This window comes from Curcuma longa, chromosome 3 (genome assembly GCF_044706935.1).
Source record: "Curcuma longa cultivar G26 ecotype Majalengka, Jawa Barat chromosome 3, ITB_CL_G26_1.1, whole genome shotgun sequence".
NCBI lineage: Eukaryota > Viridiplantae > Streptophyta > Magnoliopsida > Zingiberales > Zingiberaceae > Curcuma > Curcuma longa.
Window position 1 is genome coordinate 3,946,526 of NC_133863.1, and position 20,088 is coordinate 3,966,613.

Sequence of the window (20,088 nt, forward strand, 5' to 3'; positions counted from 1 at the left end):
GCACAGTTCAGCCAATCGGACTACACCTTCTTCTACTAGACAAATTAGGGATGCTTGTGATACGGCGAGGTGATGACACCTCATTAAGAATAAAGTTATAAAGTCGGTTCATCTTTAAGATTAAGGAAACTTTAAGATCGTTTCACCCAAAGAATAAGGAAAATATCTCGAAATATTTTTTAAACGGATATTTCAAAATCTCTTTAAAAAATAAGAACAGATATCTTGAAATATTTTTAAACGGACGCTAATATTTCGAAGATTGACTACTATAAAAAAGTGACTCATACCCATGGACAGAGGTACGTGTTAGTACCGATGAAATTAAAATATCTCCACAATGGTATAATATTGTCCACTTTGGGCCTGAGCCCTCATGACTTTGTTTTTGGGCTCTCCCTAAAAGTTCTCATACCAATGGAGATATTTTCCATCCTTTTAACCTCATGATCTTTTTCATGTGCTTTAGATGTAGGACTATGTTTGCACCCTTGCAACCCATCAATCCCCCCCCTCAAATAAAGGACCACAGGCCTCTTCAACCCACCAGAACTTTTTGCCCCTCGATCCATCCGACCTATTAGGACTTCCCACCTAGCCGCAACTAGGACTTTTTGCCCCTCGATCCACCCGACCTACTAGGACTACCCACCTAGTCGCAACTAGGACTTTTTGCCCCTCGGTCCACCCGACCTACTAGGACTTCTCACCTGGTATCTGGTCCTCTTGATTCAGATACGGAAGCACCCACTTCTTTTGTTTAAGGTTCAAACCACATGGTTAGATCTGGATGATGGAACACACATCTACCATAATTTTCCCAAGTCATTAAACTCCTTCCTCACGCTGAACCCTAACTTCAACGTTGGAGTGGCTTGTCAGGACTCCGACGTCATTTTAATCCTCTTTTTAAGTACTTTTCAAGTCCTTTATCTCTCCGAATGATTCTCTTCGAGAAGCGCACACGTCAACCATTCTAAACCGACGTTTGAACAATCTATGATCTATTGATTGGAACATCAGTCATGGACAGACAGAAGTACAACTTGGAATCACTAAATTTCATCAGTGATGCTTCGTATCGTCTTTAATTTGTTGCACTTCCCAGTAACTTAATTAGACAGTTTTAAGAGAATTTTTCTTGCGATAAAAAGAGGAGTGATCTTTAACAAGGATAATAAAGGTTGCCTACGTACTCTCCTTTTCATGGGCAATGTTTTTTCTTTATAAATTTTTCTCATGGAAAAGGTGTTTAATTAAGCTAATTAAGATTTGCTCTAGCTAGGAATGGTTAGCCTTTGGATTTTGTCTATCGATCGAAAGCAAGTCCTATTCGTTTAGTACATTAAATGACATCTGCCTCATCAACTCATTTGTTTTATTAGTACATTTAAAATTATTATTTGATCCATATTTCAAAGTGATTTGGATTAAATATATAGTTGGCAATTTGCCCCCAAACAAATTGATGTCATGTTGCGTCTGGCTCAAATCCAATTCATAACTAGTTTATGGTTCTAAATACCTGTGATTAGGTATAATTTACCCATTAACTAAAGAAATTAGGTAATCGATGATCTACTCATTTCATAAAATAAAAAAAGTTTCTTGTCACAATAGACTCCCGTCACAAATTTATGACGAGAATTTGCACTGTTCAATTTTAAAGTTAAGATTAAATCCAGGCCGTAGATTGAATGGGTGATTTATTTTAGGGTTTAGGGTTTAGAATTTAGGGTTTAGGATTTAGGATTTAGGATTTAGGATTTAGGATTTAGGATTTAGGATTTAGGTTTAGGGTTTAGGGTTTAAGGATTTAGCGATCGACTGTTGATTTTAAAATCGAACGGTCCAGATTTTCGTCATAAATTTGTGGCGGAAATCTATTGCGATAAGGATCCCAACTGTTTCATAAAATAGGTCATCACTGTCTGATATTTTTTCTATTAACATGCCCAATTTTGTAAAATTAACTCGATACTAACTACTATTAAATTAAAATAAAAACCGATTGAATACAATCACTTTACCATGGTCTTAACCAATTAGATACATTTACATACATTACTGTTGGGCTCAGCGGACCGGGCTTTTATTTGGGCTATCTTGCAAACATTTCGACCAAGAAATAGAAATGGGGGATCCGAGTAACACCTTATTGGGGTATCTCCGTCTCACCGACACTCGGTCACAGTGTCGCCGTAGAGCGTCATCCAACGGAGAAGATGATAACGCTCGGGATGGGATCTCCGTGTCGCCATCCTCCACATCTCCTCACATCCCTGCTTCATTCTCTTCGCTTAGAATTTTGAAGCAAGTTCTATCCTTGACTCTCTTCGCTTAGAATTTTGTAGCAAGTTCTATCCTTGACTCGACGGCTTCTTCTTTCAAATAAATCCAACTCGTGGACGGACTTTGAGCTGCGGCGCCTCTCTACCCGGTACATTTCTCCTGAGGGCGATACGGTTGAAGATGACGAAGGAAATCAATAAGGAGATGGTCGACCTCAGAGCGAAGCTCTTCGTGCTACGGCTCCAGAAATCTGCGTAGAACGAGTTCAAATCTAATGAGTATTTATTAATCCCTCTCACTCGCAACGATTCTTGTGATTGTGTCGGTTCAAATTGGAAAAGCTTATCCCATTCTACTCGTTTACTTGGATGGAATTGGGTCTTCTCTATTATTTGCTTCTCTCTCTCTTTTGTATTAATGATACAATTCTGATACGCTCGTGTCGGATCTGCGCGTGCGGTGCGCCATAGAAGTTTCCGAGCATTCCGAGATTTTTTTGAACATCTGGAACGATTTTTTATTTTTTTAATTTATTTTATAAATTAAGTCATTTATTTTTAAAAAAAAATTAATTATTCGTAAGAATATCTTCTGTCGTACGAAAATAGAATAAAATACGTATATATATATATATATATATATATATATATAATATAATCATTCGTCCTTCGGTGTGAACAGAGCATAAAGAAACTTTGAGCATAGCTGAGATGCTTTCAGAAAAAGATATTGTCAACCCTTCGCGTAAAGATGCATTCAGAGCATATAGCTGAGATGTTTTTAGAAAAAGATAAGTATTTGAATTTCAATGAAATCAAACAATACCTTCCTTTGTTATGATTCATTATAATTTCCTTTGTTATGATTCATTATAATTTTTTAATTTATTTTTTTATAAATGATAATGAAATCAATTGTATAAGACGGTTGGCGTGACCGATTCCACAATATGAGGCTGCTGCGAAGGTGCTGCTCGCATAATAAGACATCAGTCGTTGGCACTTGTGACCAGAGCCGATGAGGGCCAAGGAAGACAGATGTGGTATGGAGCCATGGACACGTTGCCCACGAGGACGATTTGGATTGAGCTAGCGATCCCAGAGAGTGCAGAGTAGCCGCCCCTATAGGTGACGACTAAATTTATTCAACAACATAGAGTTAATTAATGCATCCTTGGCGCCCACGAAAACTGATATCAGACGGCAAGAAAGCATCTTGGTCAGCGAACTATCTGCCATAATGATGATAAGCTTCAATATAAAGATCAAAAAGACTTATCAGAGTACATCAAAAGCTTTGTTTGAGGATTATTTGCACTGCAACAGCAACTAGGTAATCTCGGTATCATTTTTTCTTCGGCTTCTATTAGTACAAGATTGATCGAGATATATAAAGCTTGAATTGGCTCCTCCTTGGTAGTTTCTATCTGCGGCAAACAAGTACAAGACATGAGCTGCTCAACCAAAGCTCATCTCGTGTGCATGGCAGTCCCCGGCCAAGGCCACATCAACTCCATGCTCAACCTCGCCAAAGTCCTCCACTCCAAGGGCTTCTTCATCACCTTTGTCAACACCGAGTTCGTTCACCGTCGCTTCCTCAAGAATCCCGAATCACTCTCCTCCCTCGACGGCCTCCCTGACTTCCGCTTCGCCAGCATCCCCGACGGGTTCCTACCTTCCAACGACAGCGACGAACACATACAAGACGTTCTTAATCTCAGTCTAGCAATCAAAAAGAACTGCCCTGCTCATTTTCTCAAGCTTTTATCTACAATGAACGATCCGAACTCTGGTGTGCCGCCCGTAAGTTGCGTGGTCTCAGACTGCTTCGCCAGCTATACCCTTGATGCCACCACCAAATTGGGGATCCCTAATGTATTTTACTGCGCATGTAGCGTTTGTGGCTTCATGGACTGCTACTACTGCAAGGAGTTGATGGAGAGGGGAATCATCCCATTGAAAAGTAAGTAAAACTAAAGTTGTTGAAATATAGCTATCGACGGTCAACTAATGCATCATGCTCAAACTAATATTAGTATAATTTGTTTTTATTAGGTGAAGATGACCTTACAAATGGTTACTTGGACACATTTATTGATTGGAAACCAGGAAGGATAGAGGTCCGCATGAGAGACTTGACAAGTTTCATACGAACCACCAACCGTAATGATATAATGCTCAACATTATCATTGATGCGACTCATGCGTCTCACCAAGCCACAGCAATCATCTTCAACTCGTTCTCTGAATTAGAAGCACCACTGCTTAACGCATGCTCATCAATGCTACCTCCAGTGTTCGACATCGGCCCCATGTGCCTGCTTTCGCAGTGCATTCCCAATGATTCATCAGTCACATCGTTCGGTACATTAAACCTTTGGAAAGAGGACTTGGGTTGCGTGGAATGGTTAGACGAAAAGGAACCGGGTTCTGTGTTGTATGTCAACTTTGGTAGCATGGCAAACTTGACGAGTAAACAGTTCTTGGAGTTCGCATGGGGTTTGGCCAACAGTGGATGCCCGTTCCTTTGGGCTATTAGACCTGACCTTGTTGTGGGCGACACGGCGTTGTTGCCACAAGAGTTCTCGGAGATGACCAAAGGAAGGAGCTTCATTACAAGCTGGTGCCCGCAACAGAGAGTGTTGTCTCATGCTGCAGTTGGAGGTTTCTTGACACACTGCGGATGGAATTCTACAACGGAGAGCATATGCGCGGGGGTTCCCATGATCTGTTGGCCATTCTTTGCGGATCAGCAAATAAATTGCAGGTACATATGCTCTGTTTGGGGTATTGGTATGGAAATTAATGAAGATGTAAAAAGGGAAGAGGTGGCGAGATTAATCGAGGAGTTGATGAGAGGGCAGAAGGGGAAGGAGATGAAGACGAAAGCAATGGAGTGGAAAGAGAAAGCATTTGAGGCAGCCAAACCTGGTGGAGGATCTTGGATAAATTTGGAGAGGCTTATCAAGGAGATAATTACAAAAGAGTGAAAGAAAGATTGGAAGAAGAACATGATTTGAATAGAAGAACGATTATGTCAATGGAATTGTAGTTTCTTGTAGTTTTCATGTCTTATATCAGTGTAATCTGAATTTCTATATTGAATAAATATAGTAATAAATATAGGAGTGGTTGAATCACTGCACGGACTTTGTGGTTAGATGACCGACCCACAATACCTACCATTATATCAAATTATCACATGTTTTTGGCCCCAACGCCAAGATATCAATCAGTGTTGAATATAAGGAGATAAGGGTAGTCAAGAACTAAAAACCACAAGAACAGTGTAGTCCAAATACTTGGAGCATAGGGAGAGATCGATCCCATGACAAATGGCAAGCCCCACGCAGTCTGCTTTCCATTGCCAGCCCAAGGCCATATCAACGCCATGCTCCACTTCGCCAACGCCCTGCACTTCATGGGCTTCCACATCACCTTCGTCAACACCGACTTCAACCACCGTCGCATCGTCCGGAAAGACGGCTCAGCCTGCCTCTACGGGCTCCCGGACTTCCGGTTCGCCACCATTCCCGATGGCCTATCGTATCCGGATGACGACATTGACAGGAGCCAGGACCTCATCGCTGTCGGCCTATCTATCAAGCGCCATGGTGTCGCTCCTCTCCGCGACCTCATAACGGCCCTAAACGACCCCTGCTCCGGAGGGCCACGCGTCAGCTGCATGATATCCGACGCCTTTGCCACATTCACACTCGCCGTCACAGCCGAATTATCCATCCCTAACATCTTCTTCTGCTCGGCGAGCCCCGCCGGCTACTTGGGGAGCTTCTATGTCAAGGAGTTGATGCAGAGAAACATCATCCCTTTAAGAAGTAATTAAACACTTTTAATTTATTCATTAATTTCAATCGTTTATGATTAATGAAGCTAATTTTTAATGAATGAATGAATAAATAGGCGAAGAAGATCTCACAAATTCTTTCCTAGACACCGTCATAGATTGGATTCCTGGAATGCCAAACATCCGTTTGAAAGATCTACCAAGTTTTATACGGACCACCAATCCGCACGACATCATGCTAAACTACTGCTGGGAGGAAACACACGCATCGCGCGACGCCTCGGCTATCATCTTCAACACTTTCCATGACCTCGACACCCCGGTCATCGAGGCATTGTCATCGGTCCTACCTCCGCCGTTGTACGACATCGGTCCCGTGTCTCTGCTTTCTCAATACATTCCTGATCATAATTCGCTCAGAGTAAACCTGTGGAAGGAGGACTCAAATTGCATCGAGTGGCTGTATGAGAAGAAACAGGGGTCCGTGCTTTATGTCAACTTTGGAAGCCTCGCCGTGTTAACCAGCAGCCAATTTATTGAGTTCGCTTGGGGTTTGGCTAACAGCCGGTGCAAATTCCTGTGGGTTACTAGACCTGACCTTATGGAAGGTGAGACCGCATTGCTACCGGCGGAGATCGCTACTGAGATAAAGGGAAGGAGCTTCGTCACGAGCTGGTGCCCACAAAGGGAGGTGCTCTCTCATCCTGCCGTTGGAGGCTTTTTAACGCACTGCGGATGGAATTCTGCAATGGAAAGCATAAGCGCAGGAGTTCCCATGATCTGTTGGCCTTTCCTTGCAGACCAACAGCCGAATTGCAGGTACTTATGCTCGGAATGGGGCATCGGGATGGAGATTGGGGAGGAGGTGAAGAGGGAGGAGGTGGCGAGGTTGATCAAGGAATTGATGGAAGGGCAGAAGGGGAAGGAGATGAAGAGGAAAGCATTGGAATGGAAGGTGAGAGCAGTAAAGGCAGCTTCACTTGGAGGAGACTCGTGGATTAAGTTGGAGAGAGTTATTAAAGAGGTAATGATGAAGTAAAGAAACGACATTTGTGGAAAAGTCTGGAGATCGATTTCATACTTGATTAATATCCAGCACTTCTTCACCTCTTAAATAGCAGCCCACGAGCCGTCAAAGTAAGATTTACTCCAAATATATGAAGTGTAATAATAATCTTTCTCATTCCAGAGTATCCAATCTAAGCTTTTCTTTTTTAAATTGTTTCGAGGTAAACTTTTTATACCCGAAATTTTAGTTAAATTCTCTTGCGTATGTGTTCTTTTCTGTCATGTGAGCATGTTTCTCATATCGAACACATGATTTCTCTCTAGAGAGATCAAGATTAATATATAAAATAGAAATAGTTTTCATAATCTTTTCTATTGTAAAAAAGTGGAATCCATCATCTTAGCAATCATATACGGTCGGCCCTACGACCATCTGTGAAGAAGTAAATCGAAAAATTACAATTGATCCCACGACGGAAAAGGGTATTATCTCGGCTTCATCGAGATTAAATCTTTGCTATTTTCTACAACTCTGCTCTATCATAACCAATTTAGTTATATTCTGGAGTACGATGTATTTGATTCACTTAATGAATTTAATATCAAAATAAGATGAAAATACTTATTGTTTAGTTTGATTCTCTATAATAAATTTGCAGAAATATTATAAATAGGTGGCCCGAATATATATAATTTTATATAAATACTTATTTATTCGGTTGCTTGATCTAAACTCGACAATAATTTTATTGGCTAAAACTGTCCAATATTTACTTTTTTCATGACAAAATAATCAATTTTTTTTAGAAGTTCCAATCAAATAACGCAGATGGCTAAATTATCAATCAATAAATAATTTGACGTGCATTATCTTCCGGATGAGTTCAACAAAGAAGACGATGAGAACCTGTAACCTTGAGAGAGAGGTTAGATTGGTGCTAGGAGAGTCTTGATAAACCACTCCGATGTTCAAGTGAAAATTCTTTGGAATGGATAAATGTAGATAGAAAAAAATGATGCTAAAAGAGTTTTAAGTGTCGGTTCACTGCTCATGCCATGACAAGAATCTACTGTTGCTCGTGTGAACGAAACACATGAGCACAGAGGAAAAGAGATAGGGTATGGATCCATGGACACGTCGTGCTACTTGCCAACGACGACGAGACAAATAAAAAAATTACCACCGTTATGGATCCATCGACACGTCGTGCTACTTGCCAATTATATTAACGAGGAGACCAAAGAAAATGACCATCGTTATGGATCTGTGGACACGTCGTGCTACTTAATTGCCAACGAATTAAGAGACCTATATATGAAAATGACCGTACGTCGTCATAGGATCCCACTAATTTCATTCAACACCACAGAGTTAATGAGGCATCCTTGGCTCCCAAGAAAACCGATTCAGAAAACAACAAACCATGCATCTTGGCTCCCCATGAAAATCGATACACAAGAAAATTGATGCAAGTAAACAATCTGCATGCCCATAATGACCAGGCGGTACGGTAGTATGAGTGTACGTGTTTTTTGGATTTTCTGGCTCCTATGCCAGCTGTGTATTTGAAAAATACTGATTTTAATTTGAACGTTACAAATGAAGACATCTTCGCTCAGCTCCTCACGTGGTTGCTGCAAGTCTGCATGGTCTTCTAGCGTGCACGGGCATGAAGGAGCAAATAATTAACATCACTAGTGAGTGTTCGGGATCCAAAGGGAAAGCAGGGCCCTCTTGAAAGGCTGTATTTGAATATCTAGATTATTAAAAAAATTATAAAACGTACAAATATTACTGAGCATAAGAGATGAGCTAGCCCGATAATATTAAAAAAATTTCAGAGAACATTATCTGAGATTTATCATCTCACTAAGACAAGTGATTATGTTTGTTTAGCATAACTTTTACTAAATATCGATAGAAAATTTATGAAGTTCAAATGTATATATTTTAAGATTTAAATTAGTATATATTATTTTTTATTTAATTATTTATAAAAATAATTTAAAAAAAATTAAAAAGATAAATATGACCTTTTTATTATTTTTATTTTTATTTAAAAAATATTAAAATAAAACTTTAATATATTTTTATCTAAAAAAATAGCTATATATATCTTGTAGTGTGTTATAATTAATCGGTATAATATTTATTTTATTTTATTAATGTTATTACATATAAATTATTATTATTATTGTATTAAAATATTTTTATTATTTTATTTAAAATTGTTCAAATTTAATGAAAATGATTTTAACTTAAAAAATCGATTTAATGCAATATATAAAGCTCGAGTGAGTCTTCTTTAGTTTCTATCCGAGGCAAACAAGGGCAAGACATGAGGTGCTCCACCAAAGCTCATGTCGTGTGCATGGCAGCCCCTGCTCAAGGCCACATCAACTCCATGCTCAACCTCGCCAAAGTCCTCCACTCCAAGGGCTTCTTCATCACCTTTGTCAACACCGAGTTCGTTCACCGTCGCTTCCTCAAGAATCCTGAATCACTCTCCTCCCTCCCCGACTTCCGCTTCGCCAGCATCCCCGACGGGATCCCACCCTCCAACGACAGCGACGAACACATACAAGACATTCCTAATCTCGTTCTAGCAGTCAAAAACAACTGCGCTGCTCCTTTTCTCAAGCTTTTATCCGCAATATTGAACGATCCGAACTCTGGTGTGCCGCCCGTTAATTGCGTGATCTCAGACTCCTTCGCCAGCTTTACCCTTGATACCACCACCAAATTGGGGATCCCTAATGTATTTTACTGCGCATGTAGCGTGTGTGGCTTCATGGACTTATACTACTGCAAGGAGTTGATGGAGAGGGGAATCATCCCATTGAAAAGTAAGTAAAGCTAAAGTTGAAATATAGTTATCTAATGCATCATGGTCGAACTAATAATAGTAATAATTTGTTCATATTAGGTGAAGATGATCTTACAAATGGCTACTTGGACACCGTCATTGATTGTATACCAGGAATGACAGAGGTCCGCATGAGAGACTTGACAAGTTTCATACGAACCACCGACCGAGATGACATAATGCTCAACCATTTCATTTACGAGACTCATGCATCTCACCAAGCCACAGCAATCATCTTCAACTCGTTCTCTGAATTAGAATCACCACTGCTTAACGCATGCGCAGCGATGCTGCCTCCAGTGTTCGACATCGGCCCCATGTGCCTGCTTTCTCAGTACATTCCCAATGATTCATCAATCACATCGTTCGGTAGATTAAACCTGTGGAGAGAGGGCTTGGGTTGCGTGGAATGGTTAGACGAAAAGGAACCGGGTTCTGTGTTGTATGTCAACTTTGGTAGCATGGCAAACTTGACGAGTGAACAACTCTTGGAGTTCGCATGGGGTCTGGCCAACAGTGGATGCGCGTTCCTTTGGGCCATTAGACCTGGCCTTGTTGTGGGCGGCACGGCGTTGTTGCCACAAGAGTTCTCGGAGATGACCAAAGGAAGGAGCTTCATTACAAGCTGGTGCCCGCAACAGAAAGTGTTGTCTCATGCTGCAGTTGGAGGTTTCTTGACACACTGCGGATGGAATTCTACAACGGAGAGCATATGCGCAGGGGTTCCCATGATCTGTTGGCCATTCTTTGGCGATCAGCAAATAAATTGCAGGTACATATGCTCTGTTTGGGGTATTGGTATGGAGATTAATGAAGATGTAAAAAGGGAAGAGGTGGCGAGATTAATCGAGGAGTTGATGAGAGGACAGAAGGGGAAGCAGATGAAGAAGAAAGCAATGGAGTGGAAAGAGAAAGCATTCGAGGCAGCCAAACCTGGTGGAGGATCTTGGATAAATTTGGAGAGGCTTATCAAGGAGATAATTACAAAAGAGTGATAGAAAAGATTGGAGAAAAAATAAATGATAATGGAATTGCACTTTCTTAGTTTCTTCATCTGTGTAATAAAGAATCTCTATATTAAATAAATATAGAAGCGTTCGTCGAATCATTGCAGTGACTTTTTTTTTGCCAAACTAATTCTGAAGTTCCTCTTAGTTCGTCAATAACTTCAAAGTAAAACTTATACAAACTGTTTTGTTTTTGTTTTTGTTGTTGTTCTGATGGGGACGGGTCATTCACCCAGTGTACCATTATCACATCCCCACCCAGCCAACCTGGTCGTCCTCCCGGACTTCTGCTTGGCCACCATTCCCAAAATGTTATCTTCTGTCATGTGAGCATAGCACTCTCAATTTAGTTTAATAAATTAATATAGAACGTAATATCAGATAATTTACATCAAAATTTAATACCCATTAAATCACTACTTACCCAATATTAAACTACTAACATCACCTGGTTTCTAACTTGATATAGGAAAATGAAGATCAAAATTTAAGACCATCTGCAGAGGTTGAGCTTGAGCTTGAGGGGGAAAAATCGACGGGGCACTTCTCTTCCTCCATGGCAAAAGCCAAGCCCCATGCCGTCTGCGTCCCCTTCCCGGCCCAAGGCCACATCAACGCCCTGCTCAATCTCGCTGAAGCCCTCCACTTCATGGGCTTCCACATCACCTTCGTCAACACCGACTTCAACCACCGCCGCATCCTTCGCAGCCGCGGCCCTGCCTCCCTCGCCGGCCTTCCGGATTTCCGCTTCGCTTCCATCCCTGACGGCCTCTCGCCCTCCGATGATAACACTGACAAGAACCAAGACCTTGTTGCGCTCTGCCTCTCCATCAAACGCCACTCTGCCGCTCCTCTGCGCGACCTCATAACCGCCCTCGACGACCCGAGCTCTGGCGGACCGCGTGTCACCTGCGTGATCTCCGACGCCTTCACCAGCTTCACCCTCGCTGTCACCGACGAATTGGCCATCCCCAACATTTTCTTCTGCTCGGTGAGTACCTGTGGTTTTTGGGGCTTCTTCTACTTCAAGGAACTGATGCAGAGAGGGATCATCCCCTTAAAAAGTAAGCATATCTTTAATTAATTTTCTTTTATTTCAGTTTTTCGAATCAATGGATCAATTGCATGATCTGTTTTTTGAATAGGCGAAGAAGATTTCACAAATGGATTCCTCGAAGCCGTAATAGATTGGATTCCGGGGATGCCGAATATGCGTTTGAAAGACTTGCCCAAAGCCTTGCAAACTACTAACCCGAACGACGCGCTGCTAAACTACACCAAGGACGAAGCACAAGCGTCGCTGCGGGCCTCGGCAGTCATGTTCAACACTTTCCATGACCTCGACGGCCCCGTCCTGGATGCCATGTCGTCGGTGTTGCCGCCTGTGTACGATATCGGCCCCGTGTCTTTGCTCTGCCAGCACATCCCCGATCCTAATTTTCTTACTTCAGCTGATGGCGGAGCGAATCTGTGGAGAGAGGATGCGAGCAGCATTGAGTGGCTGGATGAGATGGAGCCTGGCTCCGTGCTTTATGTCAACTTCGGCAGCCTCGCCGTGTTAACGAGTGAGCAACTTAACGAGTTTGCTTGGGGGATGGCGAACAGCGGCTATCACTTCCTTTGGGTGCTGAGACCCGACCTTATGGTGGGCGACCGGGCGGTTCTGCCGCCGGGTTTTGAAGATGAGACTAATAACCGGAGCTTCGTCACGAGTTGGTGCCCGCAGGAGAAGGTGCTCTGCCATGCCGCCGTAGGAGGTTTCTTGACGCACTGCGGATGGAATTCGACGTTGGAAAGCATAGGCGCAGGAGTTCCCATGATCTGTTGGCCTTTCTTCGGAGATCAACAACCGAATTGCAAGTACATCTGTTCGGAATGGGGCATCGGGATGGAGATCGGGGGGGAGGTGAAGAGGGAGGAGGTAGAGGCGTTGATCAAGGAGCTGATGGGAGGGCAGAAGGGGAAGGAGATGAGGAGGAAGGTGCTGGAGTGGAAGGAGAGAGCAGTTAAGGCTGCCACACCCGGTGGAAGCTCGTGGAGGAATTTGGAGAAGGCCGTTGAGGATATAATAATGAAATCAATTGAATGAAAGAACTGTGATCTTGTTGTTTGATCAATTAGAGAGGAATTAGCTTGCTGTCCTGAAACTTTCTAAGGAGAGTAAGCCAAGCCAAACACTCCAAATTCTTCTTTGCTGCTAATAATCTGTTTAAATTGTATCAAGCTAATTTTTGCTATGCGCGATCAAATGTGGCAAAAGAACAGTTGTTTCGATGGCATTCACATATAGGCGAATGGGTTGGACATCCACGGCGCGACCCAACAGGGGCACGATGACAATACGGTCAAGAATCAAAATCCGCATAAATAACCCGCATGTTTCGCAGCTTTCGCGCCGCGGAGGCTCGTGAACCTAAACTGGCCTGGGCTTAATTTAGACACAATTCAGTGCCGAAAAAAGTACGACTGCAAGAACTCGCCTCAAGCCCTCTTCCTCTCCGGAATTCCTCTCCGGACTTCCTCCCTCCTCCTCCTCCATCGACGCTTTCGATTCCCTAAGTTCATCCTGCGGCGGCACCACGGCCGTTCTAAGTTCATCCTGCGGCGCACCTCCTCCCTCCTCCTCCTCCACCGTTACGGTTTCGATTCCAGTTCTAAGTTCATCCTGCGTTGCTTGCGGCGGCACCACGGCCTCCGGGTTAGGCCCTCCGCCGTGGTCCGACAACGCCCCCATGGCTACGCCTTCTGTGGCTCTCATCCCCGTCCCCCAACCTCTTCCCGTTCCCCTTGCCGAGCCACCGTATCGTTTCCTTGTCCCATGGAAGCGCATTTGCTCCCCTGACGACATCCGCCGCTTTCACGCCTCCACCGCTGGCTGCCGCTTCGTCGGTTTCATCGCAGCCCTTTCCCACTCGGTCTGTGGCCGCAAGCTCTCCGACCCTGTCCCTTCCCCACTCTCCGGCACTGTCGTTGGTCTCCTCTCTCTTCTCCAAACCCTCACCCGCTGGATCGACGAGTTCCCCCCTGTCCCCCACGCCTTCCGCTACTGCAATCCAGCCTTCCGCTTTTGGCACGGCCGCCTCATTGACAAGGGCTATGATGTCGTTCTCTCCCTCCTACCCCAGAACGATGAGCTCCGTTTCGCTGAGGACGAACTCCTTCCGTACCTTCTTGACTCTTTCGGAAACGTCTACCGCATTGACTACGGCAATGCCCATGAGAACAACTTCGCCGCCTTCCTCTACTGCCTCGCTCGTCTCGGGCTCATCAAAGAAGAGGACTATCCCGCTCTCGTCCTCCGTGTCTTCTCTACCTACCTTGATCTTATGCGTAGACTACAGATCATCTACTGCCTCCAACCGGCTGGAGCGAACAGCGTGGGGGCGCTTGATGACTACCACTTCCTCCCTTTTTTATTTGGATCGGCTCAGCTGATTGGACACAAGTACATGAAGCCGAAGTCGATTCATAACCAGGACATTCTTGACCATTTCTCTAATGACTTCATGTACTTAGCGTGCGTGGCGTTCGTGAAGAAGGTGAAGAAAGGGGTATTTGCAGAGAATTCGCCCATGCTTGATGGTATCAGTCGTGCTGCGTCATGGGACAAGGTGAACAGTGGGATGTTGAAGTTGTACAAGGGAGAAGTACTCGAGAAAGTACCCATCATGCAGCATTTCCTCTTTGGATCCCTCATAAGATGGTATCTCCGTATTCCTCCTATGGTATTCCCAATTCTTGTATTTCGTCCAAATTTTCAAAAACTGTTTGTAGATCCAATTCCTATTTCTATTATCCCAATTGAGGTGTCTGATGTTATGCTTAAGTTGGTCAATTTAAGAGCAGATGGAAGATTCAGAACCTGAATTACTTCTTAATTTGGAAATGTAACATTATCATAGGTAATTGAGATTCAAACTTCACCAGAGCCATCAGTTAGCACAATCAGAAAGGCATAGCTTTGCAATTAAGAAATTTCATGGCAATCTACCCAAAGGTGTTTGTCCAAGTATCTCCTTGATTGGTTTTGAGGTCATAAGTTAATTAAGTAGGAGCAAGAATTAGATAGTTTCTTCAGATCACATTTCTACATGCATGGAATACTAGAAATCATATAGTGAAGAACCATTCCTTAGAGTTGTGATCATGATTAATGATAGTTTTGTGATGGCAACAGTCACCTTAATCAATCACTAGATGTTTTGTAAAAGAACCATTCGTTAGTTTATTTTTCCAAAAATACTGGTTGCTATGGAAGTTTTGACCAGTAATATGATTCCAATTTGTCAGCGTGAAGAGTTTGGCTAGCAAATTTAAGTGGTTATTAACACAGTGGGATAAATGTAGTTCATGGCGGACATTTATGAGCTACTTGCTCTTCATTGTACATGCCAGCAGTGGAAAGTGATTTTTAAAATATTCGCTCCTGTAAGGTGATGCTATTAGCAAGCTAACGTAGTACTTGATTTTGAATTCTTAAGTTCATTTGCAAAACTAGAAGTGTCAAGTGGGTCGGGTTGTAGCCCAACATGGAACTGTGCCCGACCTTGGCATAGACCCATGCCTGACCTGCCACACACCAATGCTCGGTCAAGCACACAAATTTTTGTTGATTGGTTTTCTTCCTCAATGGTATATAAATACCCCAACACTCATAAATCACAACTCACAACATGCCAACATCTTCCTCTAAACGCATAATGTGTTTGTAAAATTGACTAGTCCTGTAATATCATAGCCATTGTTGCGTAGGCAAACACCTAGGCGATTTCAACTGCCTCCCCCTCACCTAGTTAGATGAACCATTAAAAGGTGGCCCAGGCCATCTGCCTGGGCAATCCAAGTAGTCCACCTAGGCTATCAAGGTGGTTTGGTATGTATGTGTGTGTGTGTGTGTGTATATATATATAGTTTTTATGTTTGGGTCACTTGTTATAGATTATGAATTCCTATCTACCTCTACTCGAACACCTTGACCTTCTGTATTGTTGTTGCTTATCATGTGATATGATTTATTTGCGATAGAATTTTGTGGAGTTGGGATGTCTGTCATGTGACCATGAGTTCAATCAGACATACTAACTGGAAAGTTTTGATAAACTGTACAAGAATTGGGAAGTTCAATTCTTATCCTTGATGTCTACAAATGTTGCTGAAGTTCAATTCTTAGCTTTAACCATCCACTAATGACTTCTCAATCTTTAATGTTAAAAATCACTGAACTGCATCCCATGCCCTGACTTGTTTTTTTCATCTGCCAACTTTGCAGGGAGTGAGGTTCGAGCTCTGTCCTGTAGGCTCTTACCTTCAAAATGCTCTGGAGGTTCTCGTAGCATTTAAGAAACTCAATTTGTGTGCTTGCTATGGTTTTTCTAAAAATTTGGTTGCTGTGAAACGTCAAAGGAGGTGACAAGTAGTCTAGTCATATTGTTTTTCAACTTGTATAATACCTTGTTTCCTAACATCTTCTATGTCCATCATATATGAATTTAGAATATCCATCTGGACTCTATTTCCCTTTTTCCCCAACATCTTCTATGTCGTATTATCATATCGGCATGTAGAGAAGCTCTCATCTGTCTTCTTCTATCCTTTCAGTTTCAGAGGATGCTATACTGTTAGGAAATCGCGTTGAACAATAACTTTTGCACTAGTGGACAAATTCAAAGGTTCTTAGTTCCTATTAAATTCCATATATCATAATGATGGTTAAATTAATTAATTTTTTTATCATTTTATTTAATATTTAATTTGTTTCGTTTTAGCCTTTGATTTCGAGACAACTTCATTCGGTGAAAGCAATAAATTGAATTTCTTTCAATTTAGTTGTTATATTGACTATTGATAGAAAGCTTATCTGATTTAGCAAGTATAGGTCATTTAATTTGCTATTGTCTCTTGCACCTTCAATTTTAATAATTATTTTTTTACTGTAAAAAATATCGATTTGTGTATTTGTACTTTTAAATCTATTTTGCCTTATTTTATCTATTCTATCGTATATTTGAGCTTAGTAGTTTCAATTACATAACAAATCCAAAGGTGATCAGCAAAGTATAATAACTCATATAATAGTCTCATAAACCTTTTTTTTTTAAACTTAAATGAGACACAACTATTCCATAAGATTTTAAAAGCTCCTTTTCAATCTAAGCCCTCAAATTTCTTTCATCAATTACATCTTTGGCATATAAGTACTTCATGGGCATCTATTTTACTTAATCATTAATAATTTTTTAATGAATTATATTTTATATATTAATTCGTGTTCTATTTATTTTAAAACTAGAAAAAATAACTCAGAAAAAAAGTCATAGTGCTATTTGTTTCTGTTCTTTTCTTCATAAAGCAATTCTGACTTCAAGCAGTGGTAGATTCCTCCAATTCAAACTTTAGTTCATATCCTTGAGATGTTGCTTCAAACTTTTCTATCGTGCTCTTTAATGAAGCCTTTAAGCTGTCTGCTTCAGCTCTTACTTTTTGCAACTTTGATTCGGTTAATTTTGAGCTTTCCCTTTACTTGATTAGCTTCTGTTCTTGCTTCTTTCAGGGCAGATGGCCATCCAATTGCTCTCTTGTTTTTCTCTTCTGCTTCTGTGCTCAGTCTAAGCTCGTTCCTCAGTGTTCTAATGTCCTCTTCCAAGGGGCCAATACGCAAAAGATCACTCCCAAACAAATGCTTCTCGAAGTTCCTAAGGCTTTTTCTAGGTCTTGAGCAAGATAAAAAGAGTGGGAGCATTCACAGTGTGGACGATCAAAATCATCCACTTTAGGTGCTATAGACATTAGACACCTTACACTTGTTCACTACTTTGAATAGTGCTCTTGACATCAAAGACAATATTCTTTTGGGCTAAAATATTGATCCATGCTCAAGATCACAGCTGAATTCTTAATTTTCATGGAAAATCCAGGCTTCCCTTATTCCAAACAACATATAAATGAAGTATGCATTTCCTTCTTATTAAAATAATTCTTTTTAATCTTCTCAAAATGATACAGAAAATTGGAAGGGAAACGACTAATTTAATTAACAAACACTACGGAGTGAGATTATTCACGGGACCAAGTCATTGGAAGAGTCGTAGTACTCACCTTGGTCCTAGATATATATTTCTTATGGCATTTATATATATATATATATATATATATATGCCTTGCACAAAGAACCTCTTATTGGCATACAACTCTTGTTTGCATGACAAGAACAGACAATTACTTCAATTTTTGACAGGCACCATCAGACGGTTGCAATCATAATTAAGGATTCCCGTGCATGGGATCACAGGCCCAGGTTAATATCTGTCCAGCTCCGTGCATGGAATCACAGTGGTATAGTTTGGAGGCATGCAAACATCTGTGTTGAATCAGTTTTACTTATATATATAGTTCTTATTAACCTTCCCATTCTCATATTGTCGTATTATCCTTTTGATAATAAATACAAAAATACAAAAATATTTTCTTGGAAGACGTTGGTTTTGAAATTAAATATTTCCTTGCAGTGTCGTTTTGCTTCTAACCTTGTTGTCCTACAATTTTAGATATATTGTTCTAACAAAAACATTTGTCTCATCAGATTGGCAGTAGTTCAAAGCTTATTTTATTAAATAGACAAATGGTTTAGGAAAAAGAATGTGAATTGTACATTTCCCTATCTCTTTATTACATGCATTGCATCTTCATTAATCAAGTATTGGTTGTGGCTTCAGACTGTCAAGGGTTTAATTCCCTGTTTAAATCTAAAAAAAATATTAGTTCAAAGATTGCAAAACTTATAGATGTTCTTAACTGAATGTCTCAATTTTTATTATTTTATTTTTTTCCAAGCATTGATTGAGCGTCAAAGGGTAATTTCTATGTTGATTAAAAAAAACTGATTTTGATCATTAATGATCGGATCTATTTACAGTGCAAAAATATGTTTAATAATAATGGAATAGATCAAATGAAAAGTCACATTAAATTTAAAAAGCAAAGATGGATCGACAAAGTATATATATAAGATAAATTTAAGCCACCCTAAAAAGAAATTTCTAAATCGAAGCTGATTTATGTGTACTACAATTACAATAAAAAAAATTGAAAAAAATATACCGGCCAGGTAAAACAAGTTTTGCACTCGATCATTAAGATTCGAGTTATTAGATATATATTAACTAATTAAAATGATCAAAAATATATATGCAGCTCTAGCTTACACAACGTTTAATTAAACAAATTTAAAGTTTTCCAGACAATTAATTTCATATATTTTATATATAATTGAGATTACCATTTAAATAATTAAAAATGAAATGAATAAAATGAACATATCTGAGAAAGATTAATTAGATCCTTTTTGCAGAAGACTTCTCTTTGAAGGTCTGAGAATATTGCAGCAAACCACCACCACGACTCCCTTGATTTAGATCGTGTTTCTTCTTCCTCCTACTTGAACCACCAAACAACTTACTCCAAAACTTCTCTTTCGTCACCTTCCTTCTTCTCCTCCTCCTCCTCCTCCTTCCGACGACGGCCTCTAAAAGAAAGCACCAACGAGCGGCTATGCGTCAGCCAGCCACCCGCCCTCTCTTGCTTCATATCGACCAGTCGAGGCGGCGAGGAAGCAGAAGAAGAGACTTCGTCGTCGGAGCCGTTGTCATCGTCAGTGTACAGCGACGAAGAGCACGTGGAAGAAGAGAGATCGGCAGCACTGGACGAAGAGGTCGAAGATTGAGAGAGGTGCTGATAGAGCTTCTCCCTGAGGCAGAAGGGGCAGACCCCGTTCGAATGTCGGTGCTTCGGGTGCCTCTTGCATCGGCAGCCCTCCGCCGCCGGCCGCCCCATTTTTAATTATAAATGGCTAATTTCTTCTCATGTGAAGATGTATGGCACATATATATAAAGGCAGGGAGAGTAATTTCCCGGATGCTTCGTCTTCTGATGATGTGTGGCAATTTGGCATATATAATAAAGGTAGTATTTGATTTGGGTTTGGCTTCAGCTGGGCGAACTGTTGTCGGCCAGCGTCATAAGAATTCCAGTACCTTAACTGATACGGTCGTCGTTGAATATAAAGCAAAAGTTCGTCGGCAAGGTTGGACTTCGAATGGAGAACAGACAAGCAG

The 20,088-nt window shown here is 41.2% G+C and overlaps 3 protein-coding genes and 2 pseudogenes across 4 annotated transcripts; 4 read left to right on the forward strand and 1 right to left on the reverse strand.

The window, feature by feature from the left end:
- Positions 1-3,185: 3,185 nt before the first annotated feature.
- On the forward strand, positions 3,186-11,022 carry LOC141824158 (7-deoxyloganetin glucosyltransferase-like). 2 transcript variants are annotated; one of them, XM_074711403.1, is made up of 3 exons: positions 3,186-3,624; positions 9,415-9,951; positions 10,032-11,022. In XM_074711403.1, exons 2-3 carry the CDS (start codon positions 9,444-9,446, stop codon positions 10,964-10,966), a joined length of 1,443 nt encoding a protein of 480 aa, XP_074567504.1. In that variant the 5' UTR covers positions 3,186-3,624; positions 9,415-9,443; the 3' UTR covers positions 10,967-11,022. The 2 variants fall into 2 exon arrangements, with proteins under 2 accessions (XP_074567504.1, XP_074567502.1); XM_074711401.1 differs by lacking the exons at positions 9,415-9,951; positions 10,032-11,022 and adding exons at positions 3,712-4,254; positions 4,347-5,368 and having other exon boundaries at positions 3,460-3,624.
- Positions 5,445-7,216, forward strand: LOC141824850 (7-deoxyloganetin glucosyltransferase-like). The gene is made up of 2 exons (XM_074712182.1): positions 5,445-6,127; positions 6,213-7,216. Exons 1-2 carry the CDS (start codon positions 5,620-5,622, stop codon positions 7,133-7,135), a joined length of 1,431 nt encoding a protein of 476 aa, XP_074568283.1. The 5' UTR covers positions 5,445-5,619; the 3' UTR covers positions 7,136-7,216.
- Positions 11,023-11,493: 471 nt separating the features above from the next.
- LOC141824052 (7-deoxyloganetin glucosyltransferase-like) lies at positions 11,494-13,192 on the forward strand. The gene is made up of 2 exons (XM_074711286.1): positions 11,494-12,042; positions 12,124-13,192. Exons 1-2 carry the CDS (start codon positions 11,535-11,537, stop codon positions 13,065-13,067), a joined length of 1,452 nt encoding a protein of 483 aa, XP_074567387.1. The 5' UTR covers positions 11,494-11,534; the 3' UTR covers positions 13,068-13,192.
- Positions 13,193-13,251: 59 nt separating this feature from the next.
- LOC141823068 (uncharacterized) lies at positions 13,252-16,379 on the forward strand (annotated as a pseudogene).
- A 2,834-nt stretch (positions 16,380-19,213) lies between these two features.
- LOC141822765 (uncharacterized) lies at positions 19,214-19,807 on the reverse strand (annotated as a pseudogene).
- Positions 19,808-20,088: the final 281 nt, after the last annotated feature.

Bases quoted from the DNA above. Each gene is read 5' to 3' on its own strand.
- LOC141824158 (XM_074711401.1), top strand. From the start codon at position 3,741: ATGAGCTGCTCAACCAAAGCTCATCTCGTGTGCATGGCAGTCCCCGGC. The intron at 4,255-4,346 runs GTAAGTAAAACT...TGTTTTTATTAG, and splicing joins GGGAATCATCCCATTGAAAA to GTGAAGATGACCTTACAAAT.
- LOC141824850 (XM_074712182.1), top strand. From the start codon at position 5,620: ATGACAAATGGCAAGCCCCACGCAGTCTGCTTTCCATTGCCAGCCCAA. The intron at 6,128-6,212 runs GTAATTAAACAC...ATGAATAAATAG, and splicing joins AAACATCATCCCTTTAAGAA to GCGAAGAAGATCTCACAAAT.
- LOC141824052 (XM_074711286.1), top strand. From the start codon at position 11,535: ATGGCAAAAGCCAAGCCCCATGCCGTCTGCGTCCCCTTCCCGGCCCAA. The intron at 12,043-12,123 runs GTAAGCATATCT...TTTTTTGAATAG, and splicing joins AGGGATCATCCCCTTAAAAA to GCGAAGAAGATTTCACAAAT.